This window comes from Schistocerca serialis, chromosome 6, assembly GCF_023864345.2.
Source record: "Schistocerca serialis cubense isolate TAMUIC-IGC-003099 chromosome 6, iqSchSeri2.2, whole genome shotgun sequence".
In the NCBI taxonomy this organism is placed as follows: domain Eukaryota; kingdom Metazoa; phylum Arthropoda; class Insecta; order Orthoptera; family Acrididae; genus Schistocerca; species Schistocerca serialis.
This window is the reverse complement of record NC_064643.1, coordinates 599,248,052-599,274,950: the sequence shown is the minus strand read 5'-3', so window position 1 is coordinate 599,274,950 and position 26,899 is coordinate 599,248,052. Positions and strand designations below refer to the sequence as shown.

Genomic DNA, 26,899 nt, shown 5'->3' with positions numbered 1-26,899 from the left:
ATCAGCGCCATTGAAACATTGTTGTTGTCTTAAAATGTTTTATGGAGGTCATCAATCTTTCTTTTCATCGTGATCGTAGAATTCCCTGCAGTCAATTGTAAACGACGCTATGACATACTGGCATAAGCTATCCAGCGGTAGGTTATGTTGTAAAAGTAGACTCGTCTCACAACATCGGTAGTCGATGTTTTTGTTCCTACTGTCATTTCTTCCTCCTCCCTAGATTCACTTGTTTTAATTTAAAAATTGTAACTCTACTATGAAAATTTTGGTTATGTAGTTATTATTATCTGACTATTCTTATTGCTGCCACTTTCGTGCCAGTGCTCACGTTGTCATAAGTAAAAATTCTCTAACAGTAGATTCAGTTTTTCTTCAGTTACTACGTTTATGGTGTGATGTTTCGTATGAACTCGGTGCTTCGTGATGAGAGAACATACAAATGTTCTGGATACACATTGTAGATCTGTGGCTAGGTCGCAAGTGTACCAGCGAAACATGCATTGGCAATTTTCTTTAGCTGTAAGTCTGTGAGAAGCGACATGATGGGAGATCAACACAACTATCATGTTAACACTGAGTAATGAGAGCACTTTCTGAAATGATGCAGTACAAAGGAAGAACAAACAACAACTAGAATACGTTAGAAATAATTTAGGAAACACGAATCGGGAATTAAATGTACTTCCATGGGTGTGCATACTGTTGTTGTTTCCATCATCAGATATGCGATGGAATGAACACAGTTCTCCACTCCCGTTGCTTGCCATGCATCCATTTCTACTTAAGTGCTGCATCCTACATTAACGACCTCCTTTATCACTCCCAACCTTCCACCATTCCTTCATCTACCGTTCCAAGCAAAGAATCATTCCTTGCGGCATATCCAGTCACTCTCTCTGCTAACTATCATGCATTCTCGGTTATCCAACAGTCTTCTGTAACACATTTTAAGGGTTTCTAATTGGTTCGTCGTTCATTATCTACATTTTGCACGCACACATGGCCCTATTGTAGACATTAGTCATTTATTCTTAATCCCAAACTTTACATTTGTGGAGATTAGCAGCTGCTTGTTTCTGTAGAAAGTCCTTTTCCCTCGTGTAAGCCTTGCTGCTGTGTATTCGTTACCTCCTCCTTCTTTACCAGTTCTGCTTCTGAAACAACAGAACTGGCCCATCTCTGAAGAGATCGTCCACCTCAGTAGCTCAGTAGTCAGCATGTCCCGTTGCTATGCGCAGGACCTGCATTCGATCCCCGGTACTGCCAGGGATATGGAAGGACTGTAATAGGGTGCACTCGGCCTCGTAATGTCAGTTCAGAAGCTATTTGAGTGAGAAGTAGCGGAACCAAGGTAAAGAAAGCCGAAAATAGCCGGGAGAACAGTGTGCTGACCCTGCGCCCTCCATTTTTTTTTTCTTTGAGTCACCAGTGTTCTGATTGCATTGATGTGGAACGCCACGAATTGCCCTCCTGTGCCAACAACTTCCTCCCGAAGTAGCACTTGCAACCTACGTCCTCAATTATTTGCTGCATGTATGCCAACCTCTGTCTTCCTCTACAGTTTTTACCCTCTACAACTCTTTTTAATATCATGATAGCCATTCCCTGATGTCTTAGCAGATGTCCTATCATCTTGTCCCTTCTCCCTGTCAGTGTTTTCCCCATATTCCTTCCCTCTTCGTTTCTGCGCAGAACCTCCTCTTTCCTCACTTTATCAGTCCACCTGATTTTCAACATTTGTCTACAGCACTACGTTTCAAATGCTTCTCTTCTCTTGTGTTCCGGTTTCCTCACAGTCCATGTTTCACTACCATAGAATTCTATGCTCCAAACGTACATTCTCAGGAATTCCTTTCTCAAATTAAGGCCTATGTTTGGTACTAGTAGATTTCTCTTGTCCAGGTCTGTTATTTTTGTCAGCAACTTGGATGAATGTGCTGTTAACCTTATTGTGCGATAATTCTCGCACATTTCAGCTCTTGCAGTCTTAGGTATTGTGTGGATGACATTTTTCCGAAAGTCAGATGGTATGTCGCCAGACTCATACATTCTACTACCAACTTGAATAGTCGTTTTGTTGTCATTTCCCCCAATGACTTCAGAAATTCCGATGGAAGGATATCTATCCCTTGTGCCTTGTTCGATCTTAAGTCCTCCAAAGCGCGTTTAAATCCTCATTCTAATACTTGATCACCTATCTGTTCTAAATCCACACCTGTTTCTTCTTCTTTAAGATCAGACAAAATGTCTCCCTCATGGAGGTCTTCAATGTACTCTTTACAGCTATCGGCTCTCTCCTCTGCATTTAACAGTGGAATTTCCATTGCACTCTTAGTGTTACAACTTTTGCTTTTAATTTCACTGAAGGCCGTAGGCCGCTTTGACTTTCATATATGCTGTTCAGTCCTTCAGACAACCATTGCTTTTTTTATTTCTTCACATTTTTCATGCAGCCATATCGTCTTGGCGTCCCTGCACTTCCTATTTATTTCATTTATCAACGACTTGTATTAATGCATTCCTAGAGTTTCCTTTGTACTTTCTTCTCTCATCGATCAATTGAAGTATTTCTTCTGTTACCCATGCTTTCTTCGCAGTTGCGTTCATTGTACCTATGTTTTTCCCACTCCTGATTGCCCTTTTTAGAGATGTCCATTCTTCTTCAATATACTGCCCACTGGGCTATTCTTTATTGCTGTATCTACAGCCTTGGACAACTTTAAGTGTATCTGGTCATTCCTTAGTGCATCTGTATCCCACTTCCTGTTTATATGTGTGTATGTTGGCAGCGCGATAGACTGCATTGATAACTGACGGCGCTATGCGCCCTCTGTAAGAGACTCTGTGAGGCTGGAAGGACTCGCAGTTGGTAGTCGATAGTCAGCAGTGATGGAGGTTGAAAGTTAATAGTTAGCAGTGGTGGAGGATAGAGGTTTGAAGTGTTGTCACCAACGGACGGTCAGATCGTGTGTTCGTCATGGAAATGTAAGATTCTTAATGATTATAAAATTTTTTGAACTGTATGTCACATTATTAAGGTAAAATTTGCTAAAACATTGTTTGCTCTGCAACAAATTCTTTCCTTTGGTAACCACATGCCTATTAGTAGTCAGAGCCTACAGTAGTTAGACTCTTATATTTAGCCGTATCGCTGTAGTTTGTGTAATGAAGCTTTCTTGTGAGGTAAGTGACTTATGAAATGTCTAACTTAATATTAGGATTTCTTCTAATTCAGGGCCATTCTTTTGTGTTAATTATTTGAGCAGTCAGATTGCGTTCTACATCTACAACTACGTATGTACTCCGCTAGCCACCAAGCAGTGTGTGGCGGAGGGCAGAATTCGCGCGACTGTCTGAACGCCACAGTACGAGCTATTATTTCCCTTATCTGTGAATGGTGATCACTGATAGATTTGAAAGTTGTTGGTAATAATATATGCTCTTCGTCCTCGGCGATGATCGGATTTCGGAATTTAGTGAGCAGCCTCTTCTGTCTAGAGCGTCTTCTATCTGAAAGTGTATCCCACTTCAAACTTTCTATGAGTTCTCTAACGCTATCGCCATGACTAAATGAACCAGTCACGAATCTTGCCGCTCTTCTTAGGACCTTTCCAATCTCTTGAATGAGATCCAACTGGTAAGGGCCCCAAACAGACGAACAATACTCCAAGACTGGATGAACTAACGTATTGCAAGCAATTTCTTTTGTTGAAGGTCTGCATCGCTTCAGGATTCTACCAATAAACCGCAATCTAGAGTTCGCCTTGCCCATTACTTGTGTAATCTGATCATTCCACTTGAGATCATTTCTAATAGTCACACCCAGATACTTGGCGGATGTTACCGCTTCCAAAGACTGGGTATTTATTTTGTATTCGTACATTAATGGGGATTTTCGCCTTGTTATACGGAGTATACGCGTTGGTGTTGTATTTGTCAGGAATAATTCTGTAGGTCAGGTATGAAATGACAAAGACAAGCAAAGTGACAGTCCGTTCAGTTTCACTCAGCAGTTTAATCAGGTTCACTTGTACGTCAATTTCACTCAGCAGTTCCAAAAGTAAATTAAGAAGTTTCACCTTCCCAGTTGTTTCAGTCAGTGGGCATCCATGGTTCCAGTGGAGCTCGTGCAAGGCACCATGATGGCCAAACAGTATCATACACTTATCAGTAAACACTTTCGGGCTAAGTTGCCGTGGACGATCTGTAGAACTTCTTCTCCCTGACGTTTCGTTCTCAACTACGGAGAACATCTTCCGAGGTGAGTCGACGACTGGCTGCTAGGAGCTGGGGCCGCCGCTTATGCGGAGATCGTAGAGGGCGCCACCGCACGTCACGTGGCGTCGATGTGTAGCTATCTCTGGCTATCGTCTGTTGTCTCGATTGCAGGCAATCGAGTGTCACGTGATTGATGCAACGTCGACCGCCATATCTTGTCCAATTTTAATCCTTCTTCTTTACGATTAAAATTGTATTGATGTTTGTGGATTTCAATTGCCTCTCTATACATACGTGTATAATAATGCGACGTCCTCACTAGCACGCTTGTCTCACCAAATTTTATTTCGTGATCTCCATCCTTAAAAACATGTTCCGCTACTGTCGATTTGTCGATATGTCCCAAGCGACAGTTTCTTTCGTGCTCCGTCAACCGTGTATTGATGCTTCTTTTTGTAGTTCCTATATAAACCCTGCCACAACTACACGGAATTTTATATACCCCTGGGGTGGCTAGGGGGTGACGAGCATCTTTTGTTGATCTTAGGCATTCACTAATTTTCTTAGTAGGTCTGAAAATAATCTCCACCTGAAACTTGGCTAGTACTTTCCCAATGCGATCCGTGATGTTATGGATGAACGGAAGAAATACTTTTCCAGCTGATGATTGTTGCTGTCTCCTATTTTTAGGCATTTTTGTACTTGGGTGAAGTGCTCGGTTAATCTCGTTTTTCGTATAACCATTTTTCGCAAAAGCCATTCGTAAATGATTTAGTTCTTCTTGTAAGTAGCCTGGTTCACAAATATTATTGGCCCTATCCACTAGTGTTTTTATGACCCCCTCTTTTGCCTAGGGTGGTGGTTTGAGTTCTTATGGAGGTAGCGATCAGTATGTGTACCTTTCCTGTAGACCTTATGGCCTAAGGTCTCATCTGCCCGTTTGATAACTGATACATCAAAAAAGTTAAGTTGTCCATTCTTCTCTTTCTCCATAGTAAATTTGATCTTTGGGTTGATGCTATTTAAGTGCACCAGGAAATCATTCAAGTCTTCTTCCTCATGATTCCATATTACAAAGGTATCATCCACATACCGATACCACTTCGAGGGACTTTTTTTGGCCGACTGCAGTGCGTGATGTTCAAAATATTCCATGAATAAATTCGCAATTGCGGGGCTTAGGGGGCTTCCCATGGCTACCCCATCAATCTGTTCATAAAATTCACCATTGTACTGAAAATAGGTCGAGGATAGACAGTGTTGGAACAAGGCCACTATATCAGTAGGAAACATATCGGCTATATGAGAGAGAGCTTCATCAACTGGAACCATAGTGAACAAAGACACTATATCAAAACTGACAAGGATGTCATTAGGACCGACAGTAATATCCCTCAATTTCTCAATGAAGTGTAGAGAGTTTTTAATATGACTCTCAGTTTTGCCTATGTAAGGTTGTAACAAAGAGGCAAGGTGTCTGGCTAGTTCTTCGGTAGGAGCTCCAATTGCGCTGACTATCGGTCTCAAAGGAACATGAGGCTTATGTATCTTTGCTAATCCATATAATCTCGGAGGATGAGCCTCCGTTTTACAAAGATACTTTTTAACTTCTGTAGGAATGGAAGACTGTTTTATCAGACGATTGGTGGCATTCAGCACATTCGTTGTGGTATCCTTTTTCAACTTCTTGTATGTGCTGGGTTCCAGGAGATCACTGATCTTCTTGTGATAATCCTTAGTATTCATTAAAACAGTAACATTTCCCTTGTCAGCGGCAACTATAATAACATTCTTGTCTGCATTGATCTACCGCAATGCCTTCCTTTCCCCTTGAGACAGATTGCTGCTGGGTGGCTTAGCTTTACGTAATATCCTGGAGGTTTCCATCCTAATTTCGTCAGCAGAATATGATGGTAACTGACGAATTCCTGCCTCTATATTAGCAGTAATGTCCTCCATAGGAACCTTGGATGGAGTGATTGCAAAATTCCCTCCTTTAGACACAACAGAAAGTTATTCCTTAGACAATTATTTTTCCGATAAAATAATGACAGTTTGGGAATTGTTTGGAATCGGTGTTTCCTGTCGACCCTCTTGTAGACGATCAAACTTCTCCTTCTGCCTATTGGAAGACACTTCTGCACTAATCTCCATAGATCTAAATGTTAAACTGTCCACTTTGTTCCAATGACAAAACTGCATAGTATTGCTAATAAGTAAATGAAGATTTAGCAGTTGACTATCACATACCGCCAGTCCTCGTCGTGTCTGATGTATCCGCTCACGTAGTAATGCCAGTTCCATACGAGAATAAATACGGTTAGCTTGTGCCGAATGAAACATTCTTCTCACTTTTAAAAACTTGGGAACTATACCGGTATCACGACAGCGCAGCAGAAAAGTGAGTGAGCAAAGTTGTTGACCTTTCTTCTTGCGTAGGTTCTCCAGTCATCGTACCCTAGTTGACAGTATCATACACTGGTTGCAGACCACGTACATCCCTTCGTGACAACCATGTTTCCCGGCGTCAGTGACATATTTCAGCAAGATAAAGCGCCATGTCACAATACCACGAGTGTGATGGCGTGGTTCGAGGAACATAGTGTTGAGTTCCAGTTGATGTGCTGATTCCCCAATTCGGTAGATATGAACCTGATCGAACACATCCGAGATGGCCGGCCGATGTGGCCGAGCGGTTCTAGGTGCTTCAGTCTGGAACCACGCGACCGCTACGGTCGCAGGTTCGAATCCTGCCTCGGGAATGGATGTGTGTGATGTCCTTAGGTTAGTTAGGTTTAAGTAGTTCTAAGTTCTAGGAGACTAATGACCTCAGCAGTTGAGTCCCATAGTGCTCAGAGCCATTTGAACCATCTCTCTTCAGTATACAAATTAACCGTCAACAGTAGTGACAGTGGTCGACTCCCACCTTCCTGCCATCTTTCCAGATTTTTACTTCTTCTGTTATTCCATCAGTGCTGACTATTCCGGACTGCTTCCTATAAAGAGAATAAATTACGCTCGTATCATCGTAACTGATTCCATACTGCCTAAGAATAAAAGTAAAAAACTTTTTAATCCATTCTACATCATCAAAACCCTTCTTCACATGTATCAGTACTATTTACATTTAACTGATTTTCCAAAATTCGCTCTGTTACCAATCGTATTGCTAAAATTGCTTCTCGAATGCAGATATTTCGAAAATCATACTATTCATTCTATATTTAATCGATTTTCCGTTTCTTTTGTGGATAAAACTGTCTTTCGAGTATTCACACTACTTTATCCAATCTCTGAGCTTACACCATCGCAGTACAGTTCCCGCAGCTGACTTCCGCAAGCCAGAATGAGATTTTCACTCTGCAGCGGAGTGTGCGCTGATATGAAACTTCCTGGCAGATTAAAACCGTGTGCCGGACCGAGACTCGAACTAGGGACGTTTGCCTTTCGCGGGCAAGTGCTTGGTAGAGCAGGAGAGCTTCTGTAAAATTTGGGAGGTAGGAGACGAGATACTGGCAAACGTAAAGCTGTGAGGACGGGGTGTGAGTCGTGCTTGGGTAGCTCAGTTGTTAGAGCACTTGCCCGCGAAAGGCAAAGGTTCCGAGTTCGAGTCTCGGTCCGGCACACAGTTTTAATCTCCCTGGAAGTTTGACTTACGTAAGGTTTCCCTGATCTTATCCCCGATGTCTGGTGTTTAAAATTTCTAGCTCTTCGCTTTAGCTTTCAACCAACTGCAGTATCCATTGCATGGGAGGGTCATAACACTTTGTTTATTGGCGATCCCGACCAACTGACTTAAAGCGTCGAATTTTGTTTTTATTTATCATTATATGGCAAAGTCTCTTCCAGTTTTGTCCCATAAATACCAGAAACTGTAAATCCATTATCTGACCAAAATTAACAGGGAAACTACTTGTGGGAATAAGTATGGGATGTGGCTGTCCACCTCTCGCCTTTATGACGGATTGAACTTTGCTGGAGACACTTTCAGTGAGGTGTCTGAATGTCTATGGAGGAATAGTCCATTCTTCCCCGAGGATCGAAACCAGACAACGTAGTGATGTTAGACGCTTAACGTTCTAACCAACCCCAAAGATGTAATCGGATGGGGTCGGAAATCTTGTAAGTAGGCTGTTTAGGTTTTTTTATTGGTAACGCCACCTCTGTATGAAAATCACTGGCTGTGCTGCTGTGGCTGCTTTGCATTGTTGTAATACTCGCCATTGTATTGTTAGGCAGCTGGCTGTGAACAACGCGTAGCGTTGCGCAGTTGGAGGTGAGCCGCCAGCAGTGGTGGATGTGGGGAGAGAGATGGCGGAGTTTTGAAATTTGTCATGAACTGCTATATTTATATATGATGATATCAAGGTAAATACATTGTTTGTTCTCTATTAATATCTTTCATTTGCTAACTATCCCTATCAGTAGTTAGTGCCTTCCATAGTTTGAATCTTTTATTTAGCTGGCAGTAGTGGCGCTCGCTGTATTGCAATAGCTTGAGCAGCGAAGATTTTTGTGAGGTAAGTGATTTGTGAAAGGTATAGTTTAATGTTAGTCAGGGCCATTCTTTTGTAGGGAATTTTGAAAGTCAGATTGCGTTGCGCTAACAAAATATTGTGTGTCAGTTTAAGCACAGTCATGTAGAATTGTTCAAAGGGGACGTTTCATATGTTTGAGCACAGTCATGTAGAATTGTTCAAAGGGGACGTTTCATATGCATATGAAACGTCCCCTTTGAACAATTCTACATGACTGTGCTTAAACTGACACACAATATTTTGTTAGCGCAACGCAATCTGACTTTCAAAATTCCCTACAAAAGAATGGCCCTGACTAACATTAAACTATACCTTTCACAAATCACTTACCTCACAAAAATCTTCGCTGCTCAAGCTACTGCAATACAGCGAGCGCCACTACTGCCAGCTAAATAAAAGATTCAAACTATGGAAGGCACTAACTACTGATAGGGATAGTTAGCAAATGAAAGATATTAATAGAGAACAAACAATGTATTTACCTTGATATCATCATATATAAATATAGCAGTTCATGACAAATTTCAAAACTCCGCCATCTTTCTCCCCACATCCACCACTGCTGGCGGCTCACCTCCAACTGCGCAACGCTACGCGTTGTTCACAGCCAGCTGCCTAACACTACAATGGCGAGTATTACAACAATGCAAAGCAGCCACAGCAGCACAGCCAGTGATTTTCATACAGAGGTGGCGTTACCAATAAAAACACTTAAACAGCCTACTTACAATCTGAGCTGGCCAGTCCATTTCAGGAATGTCGCTGTCCACAAGCCACTGCCTCGATCTAACTTGAGATCCTGCTCTGAATGGTATGTATTGATGGCCTCTGAATAACGTAAGACATATGAAACAAATGTGATGAGAGATTTTAAAAGAAATCCACTCTAAGACAAAAAACGCTGCACAATGAAGGGATTATCTGAATGTGACGGAAATCGGTAGCTATTATGTACATGTACGGACAAACGTGCAGACAAACAAATGATCACAATTTCAGGAAAACTGTTTGATTTGTTCAAGAGAAAAAGTTTCACAAATTAAGCAAGTCAGTAACTCACTGATCCTCCTCTGGCCCTTAAGCAAGCAGTTATTCGACTTGGCACTGATTCATAGACTTTCTGGATGTCCTCCTCAGGAATATCGTGCCGAATTCTGTCCAATTTGTTTGTTAGATCGTCAAACTCCCGACCTGGTTGGACGCCTCTGCCCATAATGCTGCAGACGTTCTCAACTGGTGGGAGATCCGGCAGTCTTACTGAGACGGCAGTGTTTAGCAAGCACGGAGACCAGCAGTAGAAACTCTGGCTCTGTGCGGGCGGGCAATATTTTCCTCACATATGACCCCAACAATGCTTGCCATGAAGGACGACGAAATGGGTCGTACTCGAATATCATCGGCGTACCGCGGATGACAGCCAAAGGGGTCCTGGAGTGAAATGAAATGGCACCGCAGGCCGCTATGACCGAGTGGTTCTAGGCGATTCAGTCCGGAACCGCGCTGCTGTTACGGTCGCAGGTTCGAATCCTGCCTCGGGCATGGATGTGTGTGATGTCCTCAGTTAGTTAGGTTTAATTAGTTCTAAGTCTAGGGGATTGATGACCTCAGATGTTGAGTCCCATAGTGCTCAGAGCCATCTGAACCATTTGAAATGGCACCTCAGAACGTCATTCCTGGTTGTGGGGGTCGTGTGGCACTCGGCAGACAGGTTTGTATCCTACTGCTGTCTGGTCATAGCGGCTCAGTTCGAAACGGGACCCATCACTGAAGACGTCTCTGTTCCAGTCAATGAGATTCCAGACGGAAGACATGCGTGGAGACGCCTCAGACAGCTGTGAGATAATTTCTTCGTCGTGTGTCTCTTTTTTTGTTTTGAGTGTATTATTTGAGTGTATTACACGGGAAGGACTTGTACTGGGTAAGAATAAATTGGAGAATGCATAGCTAGTTGGTTCTAAGGTAGAGTACGGTTCCGGTGGTGACTTAAAACCACGAGATAGTATTGAATCCAAGTATTCTGGTGCCTCACTGCTGCAGCTGCAGCGGCTGACTGGTAACGACGTGTGTCTCCGATACCATTGGTAAACGCTGATGTTGTTTTGTAAAATGTCGTTCATCAGTTACAGGACGCTGTTGAAGATCAGCTGAATCGATCTAGTAAGCAATGAAAAATGCGTGAAACTTGTCAGTGCCCTAAAATCCCTAATAAGTTAGATAATGAATCGAAGAGAGGTAATGGTTGGACACTTATTAACACCGGTGTCTCTAGTGAAAATTTTTATGAAAGAGGTGATGAGAAGGAAGAGTGCTGATTATGAAAGGTAGAGCATTGATGATGTAGTATGCGATATGTGTACTGAAATGAAGGATAGGTGGCAAACAACAGGATTGTGAACTGCATCAGACCAAATTTCCGTTGGGCGATCGAGACTGGCCGGCCGGAGTGGCCAACCGGTTCTAGGCGCTACAGTCTGGAACCACGCGACCGCTACCGTCGCAGGTTCGAACCCTACCTCGGGCATCGATGTTTGTGATGTCCTTAGGTTAGTTAGGTTTAAGTACTTCTAAGTTCTAGCGGACTGATGACCTCAGAAGTTAAGTCCCATAGTGCTCAGAGCCATTTGAACCACTTTTTTGATCGAGACTGAAGACCAAATGCGAGCAACCCAACCTAGTGTGTGTTCAGCCGTCTGCAGCAGCGAGTGTGTACGTGGTGTGCTAGGGATGGGAAAACACACCGGTTAAAGCCAATACCGGTATTTTAGTTCAGAGGTGGTTGTATGGACCAAGACAATAAAAAATAGCTAGTAAACATGGACTCTAACATGCATACCTGAGGAGCTATGAGCATCAGTTCATCTTCGCTAGAGTGAAACAGATCTCCACCATTGAACAATCTCCAGAACAGAAGATTCCATTACAAAGTAAGAGGAGTAGATGGCGAACGCAGAAGAACCGTCTCCCCTAACACAGCGTGCTTGCTCCAGCGCTCTACAATATCTACACAAATGACCAGCCAGTACCAGCAAGTACCAGGCTCGTCATTTATGCCGATGACACAGCAGTAGCTGTTCAGGAGCCAAACTTTAAGGAAGTAGAGGGAAAACTGTCTCTAGCAGTGGATGAACTCTCTAAGTACTATGATGCCAACCACCTGAATCCAAATCCCAGTAAAACTCAAATGAACTCCTTCCACTTACGAAACAGGGAAGCGCAGCAAAAGGTGGACATCACATGGCGAGGACAGCACCTGAAACATTGCCCAACACCAGTCTACCTAGGTGTCGCAATGGACAGGACTCTAACGTACAGGCAGCGATGTCTAGGCGTGAAAAAGAAAGTCATTGCTCGCAATGGGACACTTAAGAAGGTGATTGGCAGCAGCTGGGGAGCCAACCCGCACCTCTTAAGGACTTCTGCGCTTTGCACTTTGTATATCAGCCGTAGAGTATGCTGCTCCTGTGTGGATCGCTCAGTTCATGCTATACAAGTCGATATTCCGGTCAACGACACTGCAAGGATCATCTCGGGATGCTTGAAGCCAACACCAGTGCAGAAATTGTATCCGATTGTTGGAATAGCCCCAACCATCATCCGCTGGGTCACTACCGCAAACAATGAGAGTACAAAGCAGGAGAATGACTGCCCACATCCTCTGTACGGCCATCAGACAACAAGATTCCGCCTTAAATCCTGCAAGAGTTTCCTTGCTAGAACTGCGCCACTGGAGAGAGCACCAGAGGCAATTCGTCTTGCAAAATGGAAGGGCTCACTGCCCGTAGACGTATCACCAAAGGAACTAGCTCCTGGCGCAAACAATACCCTGAACGGAAGTCCCTCAACCGCCTAAGAGTGGGCGTCCCCTGATGCAAGACCACCCTGAGGAAATGGGGAATGCTTCCAGCGAGCGCAGACACCTCTTGCGACTGCGGAGCTGAAGAAGTTCCAAGCCACCTCCTTGTATGCCCCCTCCTGGACAAACCGTGCACAATACAAGACGCTTACGAAGGAAATGACATAGGTACCTCAGCTGCTATTTTTTGGAAACGGTAATCGGACACGCAAACGAATGAATGTATTCGACAATGCTGATAGCTCTTAAGATATACATTTTGGAGCCCATGTTTACACTTCCTCTTGTCTTCCTCCATACTACCACCTCTAAATGTTGCTTAGCCTACATTCTTAGCAACAACAGTACCAGTGCATGTACTGCATTGTCAGAGGTTTCAGAATGATTTTCGGTTGTAGCTTTCCACTCGTTCGTTTCCGAACCAGGGGCCGTTATCTCAAATTGATACATTTATCCGTCTCCATCATTGAGAATTTCTAACATGAACACGGAATCACCGTGTACACACACACATTCACAGGAGCCGACATCTATAACTGCGACGCTCTGTAACGTCGTTGGTTGGCATTTCCGGACATGGGTTTCTATGTAATACTTCATCTACTAAACCCCCTCTACAGGCTCTCTACCGCGTGACCGCTACGGTCGCAGGTTCGAATCCTGCCTTGGGCATGGATGTGTGTGATGTCCTTAGGTTTGTTAGGTTTAAGTAGTTCTAAGTTCTAGGGGACTGATGACCTTAGAAGTTAAGTCCCATAGTGCTCAGAGCCATTTGAACAGGCTCTAGAAGTGTGTAACATGAATTGTGAAACACCCTGTATACGGCGGTTTCTCACTATCGTCGCTGGAAATCCGCTGTATTGCAGACTGGCACCAACCCTAGTCTGGAAATATTTTTACGAAGTGAAGTAGCAGTGAAACACAATGCTTCATTTGCTGTAAAAGACTAAAGATTTGACTGTCAATTTTAAGAAGAAAAGGAAATTATGGTAACAGTAATAAACTAAAATTTTACATTTCATTTACAGTATATAATAAAAATAGAAAATAGTTGACCTACTGCCTGTGTACTTTTGTTTGCTTGTAGCTCTTGAAAACGGACGAATTAACACGAAAAACAGAGTTCTTCAACCTCAGTTTTCACCGTTTAGTACCGACTACTCGTAATGGCAAACAGTGGTTTGATACCCGATTATAAAATGATTTTTAGCAGAAATTAAGTCCACCTCAGCTAGCTGAGAGACAGAATGTCTATCCTATGGGCCCGAGTTCGATTCCCGGCTGGGTCGGAGAATTTCTCCGCTCAGGGACTGTGTGTTGTGTTGTCCTAATCATCATCATCATCATAGAAGAAGTGGCCAGTGTTAAATTCTTGGTATTACAGCTTGATAATAAATTCAACTGGGAGGAGCACGCCACAGAACTGCTGAAGCGTCTTAACAAATCTCTATTTGCAATGCTAATTGTGTCAGATATAGGGAATATAAAAATGAAAATGCTGACATACTATGCTTAATTTCACTCCATAATGTCATATTGGATTATTTTTTGGGGTAATTCATCAAGCCAAGCTAAAGTTTGCCGGGCACAAAAACGTACAGTAACAGTTATATGTGGTGTGAACTCAAGAACATCCTGCAGTAGCCTGTTTAGGGAAGTAGGGATACTAACTGCTGCTTCTCAATATATTTATTCCTTAATAAAATTTGTCATTAGAAATATATCACTTTTCCAAACCAACAGCTCAATTCATGGAATCAATACTAGATATAAGAAAAATCTTCACAAGGATTTAAAGTCTCTTACATTTGTACAAAATGTGTGCATTATTCAGGAACAGACATTTTCAATAACTTGCGAGCAACCGTAAAAAGCTTAACAACCAATGAAATTCAGTTTAAGCGAAGCCTAAAGGATTTATTGGTGGCCAACTCTTTCTACTCCATTGACGAGTTTCTCAGTAGATCCAACTGGCACAATTTCAATGCAGTAATGTGTTCATTGTAAATAAGTGTGTGTGTGTGTGTGTGTGTGTGTGTGTGTGTGTGTAAGTACAATCTAACTTCTGCACCATTTCAGTGCAGTAATGTGTTTATTGTAAATAAGTATTATAGTTGTTCTATTACATGTTTATTACCTTATAAATAAATAAAACTTTTTTATTTTAAATTCAGTTCATTAGTGTTTGTAAAATGATTCTTTCATGTAGTGTTCATTAAAAAAAATATCGATCATTCCACTTGGGACCTGTGGAAGGTACATAAGCTTATTTGTTTCAGCTGTAAATATTTGTCATGTACTGTGGTTTTTCTGACATGTTTTACATCCTGGAGGACCTCCTCAGTACGGATCAATTGGAATGAAGGTAAATCTAATCAATCTAATCTCCATCGACGCGCAAGTCGCCGAATTAGCGTCAAATTGAAAGACTTGCATCCGGCGAACGGTCCACCCGACGGGAGGCCCTAGTCCCACGACATTTATTTAGCAGAAATTAAGACATTAGAATCAGCTGGAGAGTACTGGTGATTTTTTTTATCATTCAACTAGTCATCACTTTTCGAGAAGAGCAGCGAATGGTGGGTGAATTAAAGTTTCTTTTATTTGTCTGTTCATTTTAATGTTTTGATTTCGTATATCTTGAAACTGGGTGAGTCAAAATTTTTAAATCTTTGTTCCATTTCTACATTTATTACGGGAAATAGAGAACTTTCCCCTCTTCTAACAGCCGTGTACCGCAAGTCTCTAGAGGAACGGAAGGTTCCAAATGATTGGAAAAGAGCACAGGTAGTCCCAGTTTTCAAGAAGGGTCGTCGAGCAGATGCGCAAAACTATAGGCCTATATCTCTGACAATGAACTGTTGTAGAATTTTAGAACATGTTTTTTGCTCGCGTATCATGTCATTTCAGAAAACCCAGAACCTACTCTGTAGGAATCAACATGGATTCCGGAAACAGCGATCGTGTGAGACCCAACTCGCTTTATTTGTTCATGAGACCCAGAAAATATTAGATACAGGATCCCAGGTAGATGCTATTTTCCTCGACTTCCAAAAGGCGTTTGATACAGTTCCGCACTGTCGCCTGATAAAGTAAGAGCCTACGGAATATCAGACCAGCTGTTTGGCTGGATTGAAGAGTTTTTAGCAAACAGAACACAGCATGTTGTTCTCAATGGAGCGTCGTCTACAGACGTTAAAATAACCTCTGGCGTGCCACAGGGGAGTGTTATGGGACCATTGCTTTTCGCAATATATATAAATGACCTAGTAGATAGTGTCGGAAGTTCCAGGCGGCTTTTCGCGGATGATGCTGTAGTATACAGTGAAGTTGTTCTCAATGGAGCGTCGTCTACAGACGTTAAAGTAACCTCTGGCGTGCCACAGGGGAGTGTTATGGGACCACTGCTTTTCGCAATATATATAAATGACCTAGTAGATAGTGTCGGAAGTTCCAGGCGGCTTTTCGCGGATGATGCTGTAGTATACAGTGAAGTTGCAGCATTAGAAAATTGCAGCGAAATGCAGGAAGTTCTGCAGCGGATAGGCACTTTGTGCAGGGAGTGGCAACTGACCCTTAACATAGACAAACGTAATGTATTGCGAATACATAGAAAGAAGGATCCTTTATTGTACGATTATATGGTAGCGGAACAAACACTGGTAGCAGTTACTTCTGTAAAATATCTGGGAGTATGCGTGCGGAACGATTTGAAGTGGAATGATCATATAAAATTAATTGCTGGTAAGGCGGGTACCAGGTTGAGATTCATTGGGAGAGTCCTTAGAAAATGTAGTCCACCAACGAAGGAGGTGGCTTACAAAACACTCGTTCGACCTATACTTGAGTATTGCTCATCATTGTGGGATCTGTACCAGGTCGGCTTGACAGAGGAGATAGAGAAGATCCAAAGAAGAGCGGCACGTTTCGTCACAGGGTTATTTGGTAACCGTGATAGCGTTACGGAGATGTTTAGCAAACTCAAGTGGCAGACTCTGCAAGAGAGGCGCTCTGCATCGCGGTGTAGCTTGCTGTTCAGGTTTCGAGAGGGTGCGTTTCTGGATGAGGTATCGAATATATTGCTTCCGCCTACTTATACCTCCCGAGGAGATCACGAATGTAAAATTATGGAGATTCGAGCGAGCACGGAGGCTTTCCGGCAGTCGTTCTTCCTACGAACCATACGCTACTGGAACAGGAAAGGGAGGTAATGACAGTGGCACATAAAGTGCCCTCCGCCACACACCGTTGGGTGGCTTGCGGAGTATAAATGTAGATGTAGGTGTAGATGAAATAATAAGAACAAAAAATCGAAAAATCGGTTATTTCAGAAACCGGCTAGTTTGATCGGTTTTAACAGTCGGGTTAACTAGCGTAGACCGGTTGTTTGAGCGATGACCGCCTTCCGCGTGGTGTGCCCGCAGGAGTGGACCCCCGGCTGGCGACGCCGCCGCCGGTGCTGGCGTCGCTGCCGGGGGCCGTGGTGTACGGCGAGGGCCCGCCGCCGCCGCTCGACCTGGACGACCTGTGCCCCGCCCCCCAGCCCTGCCCCGAGTGCCCCAGGGCGGGCCGCTGCCTCGGCGGCGACCTCTCGCTGCTCAAGCTGGTCGGCGGCCGGCTCGACATCCGAGGCTTCGAGAACGTCACCGTGCCCGGACTGCCCAACAGGACCACCGGTGAGTAGCGCCTCGTCTTAGCAGCACACCTTCTGGCAGGTCTCTGGCCTACCAGGTAAAGGCTTACGGACAACACTATTTTCTGCTCCATTCGCGATAAATAGCAACATTTCCCTTAGCATGACGTGTTTAGGAAGCGTTCCGACATCATCAAGAACACATATGCCTGTTATAGGATATGTGTGACTACATATACGAGGGTGAGTCAAATGAAAACCTTAAATTTCGCGCCGTTATCCTGTAAGTTGGTAGGCGTGCTACAAACAGCGTGCAGAATCGCCTGTAGGTGGCAGCATAGTGCAGATGCACACATACCGTCGCAGTATCAGTATAAAAATTGCCGCCCCACTTGCGACCTGCACCAGGGAACAAAAGAGTTCTCTTATACGGTTCTTGCGTAGTGAAGGGGTGAAACCTATTGAAATTTATCGACGAATGAAGGTTTAGTACGGTGATGCTTGTGTCACAGGAGCGAGTCTACGAATGGGGTAGGAAGTTCGCAAATGGTGTGACTTCAGTGGAAGATTCTCCTCGCCCAGGTCAGACACAACGGGTTGTAACTCCACAGAGCATTGCAGCAGTTGAAGCCATAGTGAAGGAAAACCGCCGAGTGACAGTGAATGACATTGCAGCATGTTTACAGATTAGTCATGGGTCAGCACACCACATTGCGCATTATGTGCTCCAGTTTCACAAAGTGTCTGCAAGATAGGTGCCACGGCAGCTGACTCCTGAAATGAGAGAACGACATGTTGATGTTTGTGAAGAACTTCTTCGGCGCTTTGCACGAGAAGGTGATGGCTTCCTTGCAAGAATCGTTACTGGGAACGAAACCTGTGTTCACTTCCACCAACCGGAAACGAGAGAGCGAGCAAGGAATGGCACCATTCCTCATCACCAAAACCGAAGTTTTGAACAGAACCATTACCAGGGAAGGATATGCTGACACACTTTTGCGACGAAAAAGGAGACATTTTGGAGCATTACGTGCCTAGAGGAACCACTGTCACCAGTGCATCATACACAGATCTCCTAAAAATCATCTGCAGCCCCCAATCAAATCAAAACGTCGTGGACTGCTGTCAGCCGGTGTCCTTTTGCAACATGACAATGCAAGACCCCACACTGCCCATACAACAATTGCAACAATCATAGACTTGCATTTTGAGTGTCTTCCACATCCACTATACCCACCAGACCTTGCCCCAAGTGATTTCCATGTGTTTGGACCACTCAAAGACGCAGTGGGAGGAAAGAAGTTCCGTTCTAATGAAGAGGTACGTCACGCGGTGCATGAGTGGTTGCGCGGACTACCAAAAGAATTGTTTTCTAAAGGAATTTATGCACTTTGTAAGCACTGGAGGACTTGCATTGAGCGTGGGGGAGATTATGTTGAAAAGTGATATAGCTTTGTAACACCTCTGCACAGTAAATAATATTGAAAAAAATATTTAAGATTTTCATTTCACTCATCCTCGTACAATCCATACGTGTTTTTGTTCTTGTGTGTACCAGTGAGGTTAGGTGGCGGATCTCAGCAGCGAGTTTTAGAACGGGTTTCGTTCTATTTTTCTTCTTACTTAGATACGACTTGAATACAAACAAATAACGCAGTACTTACTTAAGGAACGACTATGCATTCCATATATACCAAAACAATAACATCCCTTGCAGTGACACAGAGTTAAGGTTTTACTGAATTCTAAGATAACTCTATCAGTATGACATTGAAATTGAAATCATATTATACTCGAAATACATCAAGACACTTATTAGGAGAGTCAGTTTCTTTCTTATGGCCATCACAGAAAATATTACCTACGTTAAAGCCATTTAATTTTGTTAAGAAAAGGCGCAGGAACTATGCAAGTATTTCTTCACGTTTTACTGATGCAAGCAACTAACAGCCGAAAACATTTTACAGGCTTGACGTTTTTGACTTCTAGCTTCTCATTCAGCAGTTTATTTCCATACTTTGTGCCATTTACTAATGTTTCTAGTTGTTGATGTAAGTCAGTTTGGTAATTTCACCTGTTAAAGATCATTTTCAATGTCTTGGATCACGTGTGCAGTCTCTTTAACGCAGATGGTAAATTCCTATTTTGAAGATAGTCAGGTACGCGTTAATGTGTTCGGTTAGATATATGTGACTGTAGGCTTTCCCGGCAGAAGCTATTGATGAAGAATTCACGGGTCTCCAGCCGGGTGGTAGCGTTGATATCTCACGACGTTTCGGGAAGTGTCATACTACCCATCTTCTGGCGAAGTGTCGAGATTCGCGGAGAGCGGGCTATTTATATGCGGGGTCACCCCCCTCCACTAGACCTCGGGTGGCTGCGGTGGACCAGCGGCGTGCTCGCGGTGATGGGGATGGCGGTCGCCCCCAGCGGCCGCGTTCGGTTCGGTTAGAGTTTAAGAAAATCCCTCACAGTTTTGGCTGTATACAGAGTTTCACATATTCCACCGCCAATTTTGTAAACACCACACTGCAGTTGTCAGTCTTTGTATGTTCTGTTGTAGTTTTTTTGCATTATGAAGCTTCTGTTTATGTTCCTACATGTCCAAAAGTATGAAATTAAGCTGCTACTAACTACTTAGAGAGCAACAATGTGAACTTTTCAAAAACTTTTACTACAGTTAGTTACCTGTTTCATTAATATCAAAAGCCCTTGCAGAACTCCTAACTCTTTCCTTACCAAAACTCAAAATGTTTTAAAGCACATATATTTTGTCGATGGTGTAAAAAACATTCAGTTTATGCTAACAGTGTAATTCAAGTGTAATAATATTTGTGTTCACCTTCAGTATATTACCTGTACAATCTTCTTTGATCCGGTATAAACATAGTTCTGTGTAGTCCCAAGCGATGTTAAGCGCTTTTTTTATTTTTTAAAAAAATCGTGTGCCCCATATTGCAACGTGCACTGACACTGCCTGAGAAAAAAAGTGGAACACCTTGAAGCGAGCACCAAACGAACGTGCCGACTTAAGAGTACCAAGTTGCACCTTCTCTGACGAGGATTCACGCAATGGTTCAGTTTGAAAGGTGTTATAAAGCCGCTGTGTCCTCTCCTGAGGCAAGTCGCCTCACAACTGTCGTGACTGTTCCTTAATATCCCGAATAGTGGCTCTAGCACACGGCTGACGTCAGAGGTGGTCAGTCACATGTTCTATCGGTTACAGACCTGAAGGACGTCAACATCATGCAGACAGTTCATAGAGATACGTTCACCTGTGGACGAGCATAGTTCTCTTGGAAAATGGCGCAACTTTACTGTCGCATTAGAGGTAACACAAGACTATGCATGACGTTGGTGACGCATCGTTGTGGCGTCGGAGTCTCCTCGGTCAATACCAGATGTTGCATGAAGTCGTGCGCGATGGCTCCCCTAACCATATCGTCATGAGTAACACCGCTGTGTTTCCCCAAAGCATTGGAAGAATGGGACCTCTTCGCAGGTCACCGCTGTTTTCGCCGACGATAATCCTCGTTAGTAAATCGCTGAAGACAGTACTACGTCATTCGTCAGCAGACCATGCTTACCGATCGCAGCACCACTCCAAAAGCAGCCGTTTCTTTTACGGTGCTAACTGCAGCTTTCACATGGAACGACAGTTGCCTACTTCGGATACTGCCCGTCTTCGACGGATGTTGCAGGATGACGAAGAATGTCACATGGAGTCCATTAGTTGCAGTCGGACGGCAGGCGCAGATGTGAAAGGGTTATGTTGTATGGTCAGACGTGGTCGAACAGAACCTGGGCGCCGAGCTTGCCTGCCTTCAGTTCCCATACAGTCCAGCATCGGCCGCTGTTCGAATGCTCCATATATCTGAACATTGCACGATTCTGTCATCCAGTCAAATCAAGACATCCAATAACGCCTTTACAAATTCTTTCATGTGCTGACATCGCTGTCACAGACGAGTGCGTGCTGTCTCCATGTCCCACAGTGATCACTTAACATCTGACGCTAGTCATACCCCTTAGTTCCCCTTCCATTCTCATAACAACAGTAATCACGAACAGCACTAATGCACACAGGTACTCGTTCTAATTTCACGGAGGAACACAGCTGTAATCATTTACATACCGACCAATGGCGTGTACATGTACAAAGACACATTGACATCCGACCGCGGCGTCTGAGTGCTTAACTTTTTTATGAGACAGTGTATATTAATAAGTAATTCATAGGTTATACCAATAAATATTTGCCGTATTCAATTAAAAAGTGTAGACGTAGTATCATAGAAAATTTCTCGGTATAACTGCGCCACCTAACTCATGTACGCACACGACAATAAGAACAAGTCACCTTTGGCGTAAGTAGTCATACAAAATACTGAAGAAGTAATACAAGTGCATTTGATGACGCCAGGATGCAACTGAGACGCTTCGTGCTAAATAAATATTGCCATTAAACGAAAGTGAAGCAACGAAATCTGTTCTTTAACAAATTTGTTATAGAATACAAATTCTCACCCGCGTCCATAAGTTGTTTGTTGTTGTGGTCTTCAGTCCTGAGACTGGCTTGATGCAGCTCTCCATGCTACTCTATCCTGTGCAAGCTTCTTCATCTCCCAGTACCTACTGCAACCTACATCCTTCTGAATCTGCTTAGTGTATTCATCTCTTGGTCTCTCTCTACGATTTTTACCCTCCACGCTGCCCTCCAATACTAAATTGGTGATCCCTTGATGCCTCAGAACATGTCCTACCAACCGATCTCTTCTTCTAGTCAAGTTGTGCCACAAACTCCTCTTCTCCCCAATTCCATTCAATATCTCCTCATCAGTTATGTGATCTACCCATCTAATCTTCAGAACTCTTCTGTAGAACCACATTTCGAACGCTTCTATTCTCTTCCTGTCCAAACTATTTATCGTGCATGTTCCACTTCCATACATGCCTAAACTCCATTCAAATATTTTCAGAAACGACTTCCTGCCTCTTAAATCTATGCTCGATGTTAAGAAATTTCTCTTATTCAGAAATGCTTTTCTTGTCATTGCCAGTCTACATTTTATATCCTCTCTTCTTCGACCATCATCAGTTATTTTGCGCCCCAAATAGCAAAACTCCTTTACTACTTTAAGTGTCTCATTTCGTAATCTAATTCCCTCAGCATCACCCGACTTAATTCGACTACATTCCATTATCCTCGTTTTACTTTGGTTGATGTTCATCTTATATCCTCCATTCAAGACACTGTCCATTCCGTTCAACTGCTCTTCCAAGTCCTTTGCTGTCTTTGACAGAATTACAATGTCATCGGCGAACCTCAAAGTTTTTATTTCTTCTCCATGGATTCTAGTACCTACTCAGAATTTCTCTCTTGTTTCCTTTACTGCTTGCTCAATATACAGACTGAATAACATCGGGGATAGGCTACAACCCTGTCTCACTCCCTTCCCAACCACTTCTTCCCTTTCATGTCCCTCGACTCTTATAACTGCCATCTGGTATCTGTACAAATTGTAAATAGCCCTTGGCTCCCTGTATTTTACCTCTGCCACCTTCAGAATTTGGTAGAGAGTATGGCAGTCAACATTGTCAAAAGCTTTCTCTAAGTCTACAAATTCTAGAAACGTAGGTTTGCCTTTCCTTAATCTATTTTCTATGATAAGTCGTGGGGTCAGTATTGCCTCACTTTTTCCAACATTTCTATGGAATCCAAACTGATTTCCCCCGAGGTCGGCCTCTAGCAGTTTTTCCATTCGCCTGCAAAGAATTCGTTTTAGTATTTTGCAGCCGTGGCTTAATAAACTGATAGTTCGGTAATTTTCATATCAGTCAAGACCTGCTTTCTTTGGGCTTGGAATTATTATATTCTTCTTGAAGCCTGAGGGTATTCCGCCTGTCTCATAAATCTTGCTCACTAGATGGTAGAGTTTTGTTCAGCCTGGCTCTCCCAAAGCTGTCAGTAGTTCTAATGGAATGTTGTCTACTCCCGGAGCTTTGTTTCGACTCAGGTCTTTCAGTGCTCCGTCAAACTCTTCACACAGTATCATATCTCCCATTTCATCTTCATCCACATCCTTTTCCGTTTCCATAATATTGTCTCCAATTACTTCGTCCTTGTTTAGACCCTCTATATACTCCTTCCAAAGTACCCGTGGTCTAGGGGTAGCGTCTTTGATTCATGATCAAAACGTCTTCGGTCCCGGGTTCCATCCCCGCCACTGCCTAATTTTTGATAAATAATCAGCATTGGCGGCCAAAGATTGCCGGCACGGTAGCTCAGCGTGTTCGGTCAGAGGGTTACGTGCCCTCTGTAACAAAAAAACTGAGTTAATCGATCATCAACGAACTTAAACGAATGTCTTACGACGTCCGCCCCGAGCAGACACAACGAACAAAAGCGAACAAAATGAGATTTTAAAAAAAAAGAAAGACTTCCGGCATAAGAAGTCAGCCTCATTCTGCCAACGGCCTTGCCAAAGGTGGCGTAGGGGCGGATAGAGGTTCAGGGCACTCTCTTGTCCTAGGGGTGGGAAATTGCCCCTAAAGGCGGAAGAATCAGCAATGATCAACGACATGAGGATGCAGAAGACAATGGAAACCACTGCATTAAAGACACGTAACGTGTATCCACAGGACATGTGGCCTGTAATTGAAGAAGTGTCATGATGATCTCTCCACTGGCAAAAGATTCCGGAATAGTCCCCCATTCGGATCTCCGGGAGGTGACTGCCAAGGGGGAGGTTACCATGAGAAAAAGATTGAATAATCAACGAAAGGATAACGTTCTACGAGTCGGAGCGTGGAATGTCAGAAGCTTGAACGTGGTAGGGAAACTAGAAAATCTGAAAAGGGAAATGCAAAGGCTCAATCTAGATATAGTAGGGGTCAGTGAAGTGAAGTGGAAGGAAGACAAGGATTTCTGGTCAGATGAGTATCGGGTAATATCAACAGCAGCATAAAATGGTATAACAGGTGTAGGATTCGTTATGAATAGGAAGGTAGGGCAGAGGGTGTGTTACTGTGAACAGTTCAATGACCGGGTTGTTCTAATCAGAATCGACAGCGGACCAACATCGACAACGATAGTTCAGGTATACATGCCGACGTCGCAAGCTGAAGATGAACAGATAGAGAAAGTGTATGAGGATATTGAAAGGGTAATGCAGTATGTAAAGGGGGACGAAAATCTAATAGTCATGGGCGACTGGAATGCAGTTGTAGGGGAAGGAGAAACCATGGGTAACAGAAGAAATACCTCAGTTGATTGATGAAAGGAGGAAGTACAAACATGTTTCGGGAAAATCAGGAATACAGAAGTACAAGTCGCTGAGGAATGAATTAAATAGGAAGTGCAGGGAAGCTAAGACGAAATGGCTGCAGGAAAAATGTGAAGACATCGAAAAAGATATGATTGTCGGAAGGACAGACTCAGCATACAGGAAAGTCAAAACAACCTTTGGTGACATTAAAAGCAACGGTGGTAACATTAAGAGTGCAACGGGAATTCCACTGTTAAATGCAGAGGAGAGAGCAGATAGGTGGAAAGAATACATTGAAAGCCTCTATGAGGGTGAAGATTTGTCTGATGTGATAGAAGAAGAAATAGGGGATCCAGTATTAGAATCGGAATTTAAAAGACCTTTGGAGGACTTACGGTCAAATAAGGCAGAAGGGATAGATAACATTCCATCAGAATTTCTAAAATCATTGGGGGAAGTGGCAACAAAACGACTATTCACGTTGGTGTGTAGAATATATGAGTCTGGCGACATACCATCTGACTTTCGGAAAAGCATCATTCACACAATTCCGAAGACGGAAAGAGCTGACAAGTGCGAGAATTATCGCACAATCAGCTTAAGAGCTCATGCATCGAAGCTGCTTACAAGAATAATATACAGAAGAATGGAATAGAAAATTGAGAATGCGCTAGGTGACGATCAGTTTGGCTTTAGGAAAAGTAAAGGGACGAGAGAGGCAATTCTGACGTTACGGCTAATAATGGAAGCAAGGCTAAAGAAAAATCAAGACTCTTTCATAGGATTTGTCGACCTGGAAAAAGCGTTCGACAATATAAAATGGTGCAAGCTGTTCGAGATTCTGAAAAAAGTAGGGGTAAGCTATAGGGAGAGACGGGTCGTATACAATATGTACAACAACCAAGAGGGAATAATAAGAGTGGACGATCAGGAACGAAGTGCTCGTATTAAGAAGGGTGTAAGACAAGGCTGTAGCCTTTCGCCCCTGCTCTTCAATCTGTACATCGAGGAAGCAATGATGGAAATAAAAGAAAGGTTCAGGAGTGGAATTAAAATACAAAGTGAAAGGATATCAATGATACGATTCGCTGATGACTTTGCTATCCTGAGTGAAAGTGAAGAAGAATTAAATGATCTGCTGAACGGAATGAACAGTCTAACGAGTACACAGTATGGTTTGAGAGTAAATCGGAGAAAGACGAAGGTAATGAGAAGTAATAGAAATGAGAACAGCGAGAAACTTAAGATCAGGATTGAAGGTCACGAAGTCAATGAAGTTAAGGAATTCTGCTACCTAGGCAGTAAAATATCCAATGACGGACGGAGCAAGGAGGACATCAAAAGCAGACTCGCTATGGCAAAAAAGGCATTTCTGGCCAAGAGAAGTCTACTAATATCAAATACCGGCCTTAATTTGAGGAAGAAATTTCTGAGGATGTACGTCTGGAGTACAGAATTGTATGGTAGTGAAACATGGACTGTGGGTTCAAAATGGTTCAAATGGCTCTGAGCACTATAGGACTTAACTTCTGTGGTCATCAGTCCCCTAGAACTTAGAACTACTTAAACCTAACTAACCTAAGGACATCACACACATCCATGCCCGAGGCAGGATTCGAACCTGCGACCGTAGCAGTCCCGCGGTTCCGGACTGCGCGCCTAGAACCACTAGATCACCGCGGCCGGCATGGACTGTGGGAAAACCGGAAGAGAAGAGAATCAAAGCATTTGAGATGTGGTGCTATAGACGAATGTTGAAAATTAGGTGGACTGATAAGGTAAGGGATGACGAGGTACTACGCAGAATCTGAGAGGGAAGGAATATGTGGAAAACACTGATAAGGAGAAGGGACAGCATGATAGGACATCTGCTAAGACATGAGGGAATGTCTTCCATGGTACTAGAGGGAGCTGTAGAGGGCAAAAACTGTAGACGAAGACAGAGATTGGAATACGTCAAGCAAATAATTGAGGACGTAGGTTGCTAGTGCTACTCTGAGATGAAGAGGTTAGCACAGGAAAGGAATTCGTGGTGAGCCGCATCAAACATCAAACCAGTCAGTAGACTGATGACCAAAAACACAAAATAAAAAATTCTCCTTCAATCTTTCTGCTTTCTCTTCTTTGCTTCTCCAAAGGTCTCTTTAATTTTACTGTAGGCAGTATCTATCTTACCCCTAGTGAGATAAGCCTCTACATCCTTACATTTGGGCTCCAGCCATCCCTGCTTAGCCATTTTGCACTTCCTGTCGATCTCATTTTTGAGAGGTTTGTATTCCTTTTTGCCTGCTTCATTTACTGCATTTTTATATTTTCTCCTTTCATGAATTAAATTCAAGATTTGTTCAATTACCCAAGGATTTATACTAGCCCTCGTCCTTTTACC

At 43.2% G+C, this 26,899-nt stretch overlaps 1 protein-coding gene across 1 annotated transcript in view; it reads left to right on the top strand.

Moving 5' to 3' along the window:
• The window catches only part of LOC126483615 (uncharacterized), a 733,734-nt gene that overhangs the window by 549,528 nt on the left and 157,307 nt on the right, over positions 1 to 26,899 (top strand). Inside the window, exon 10 of the mRNA XM_050106657.1 lies at positions 17,037 to 17,288. Coding sequence (XP_049962614.1) covers positions 17,037 to 17,288 — 252 coding nt within the window. The remainder of the gene's footprint in view (positions 1 to 17,036; positions 17,289 to 26,899) is intronic.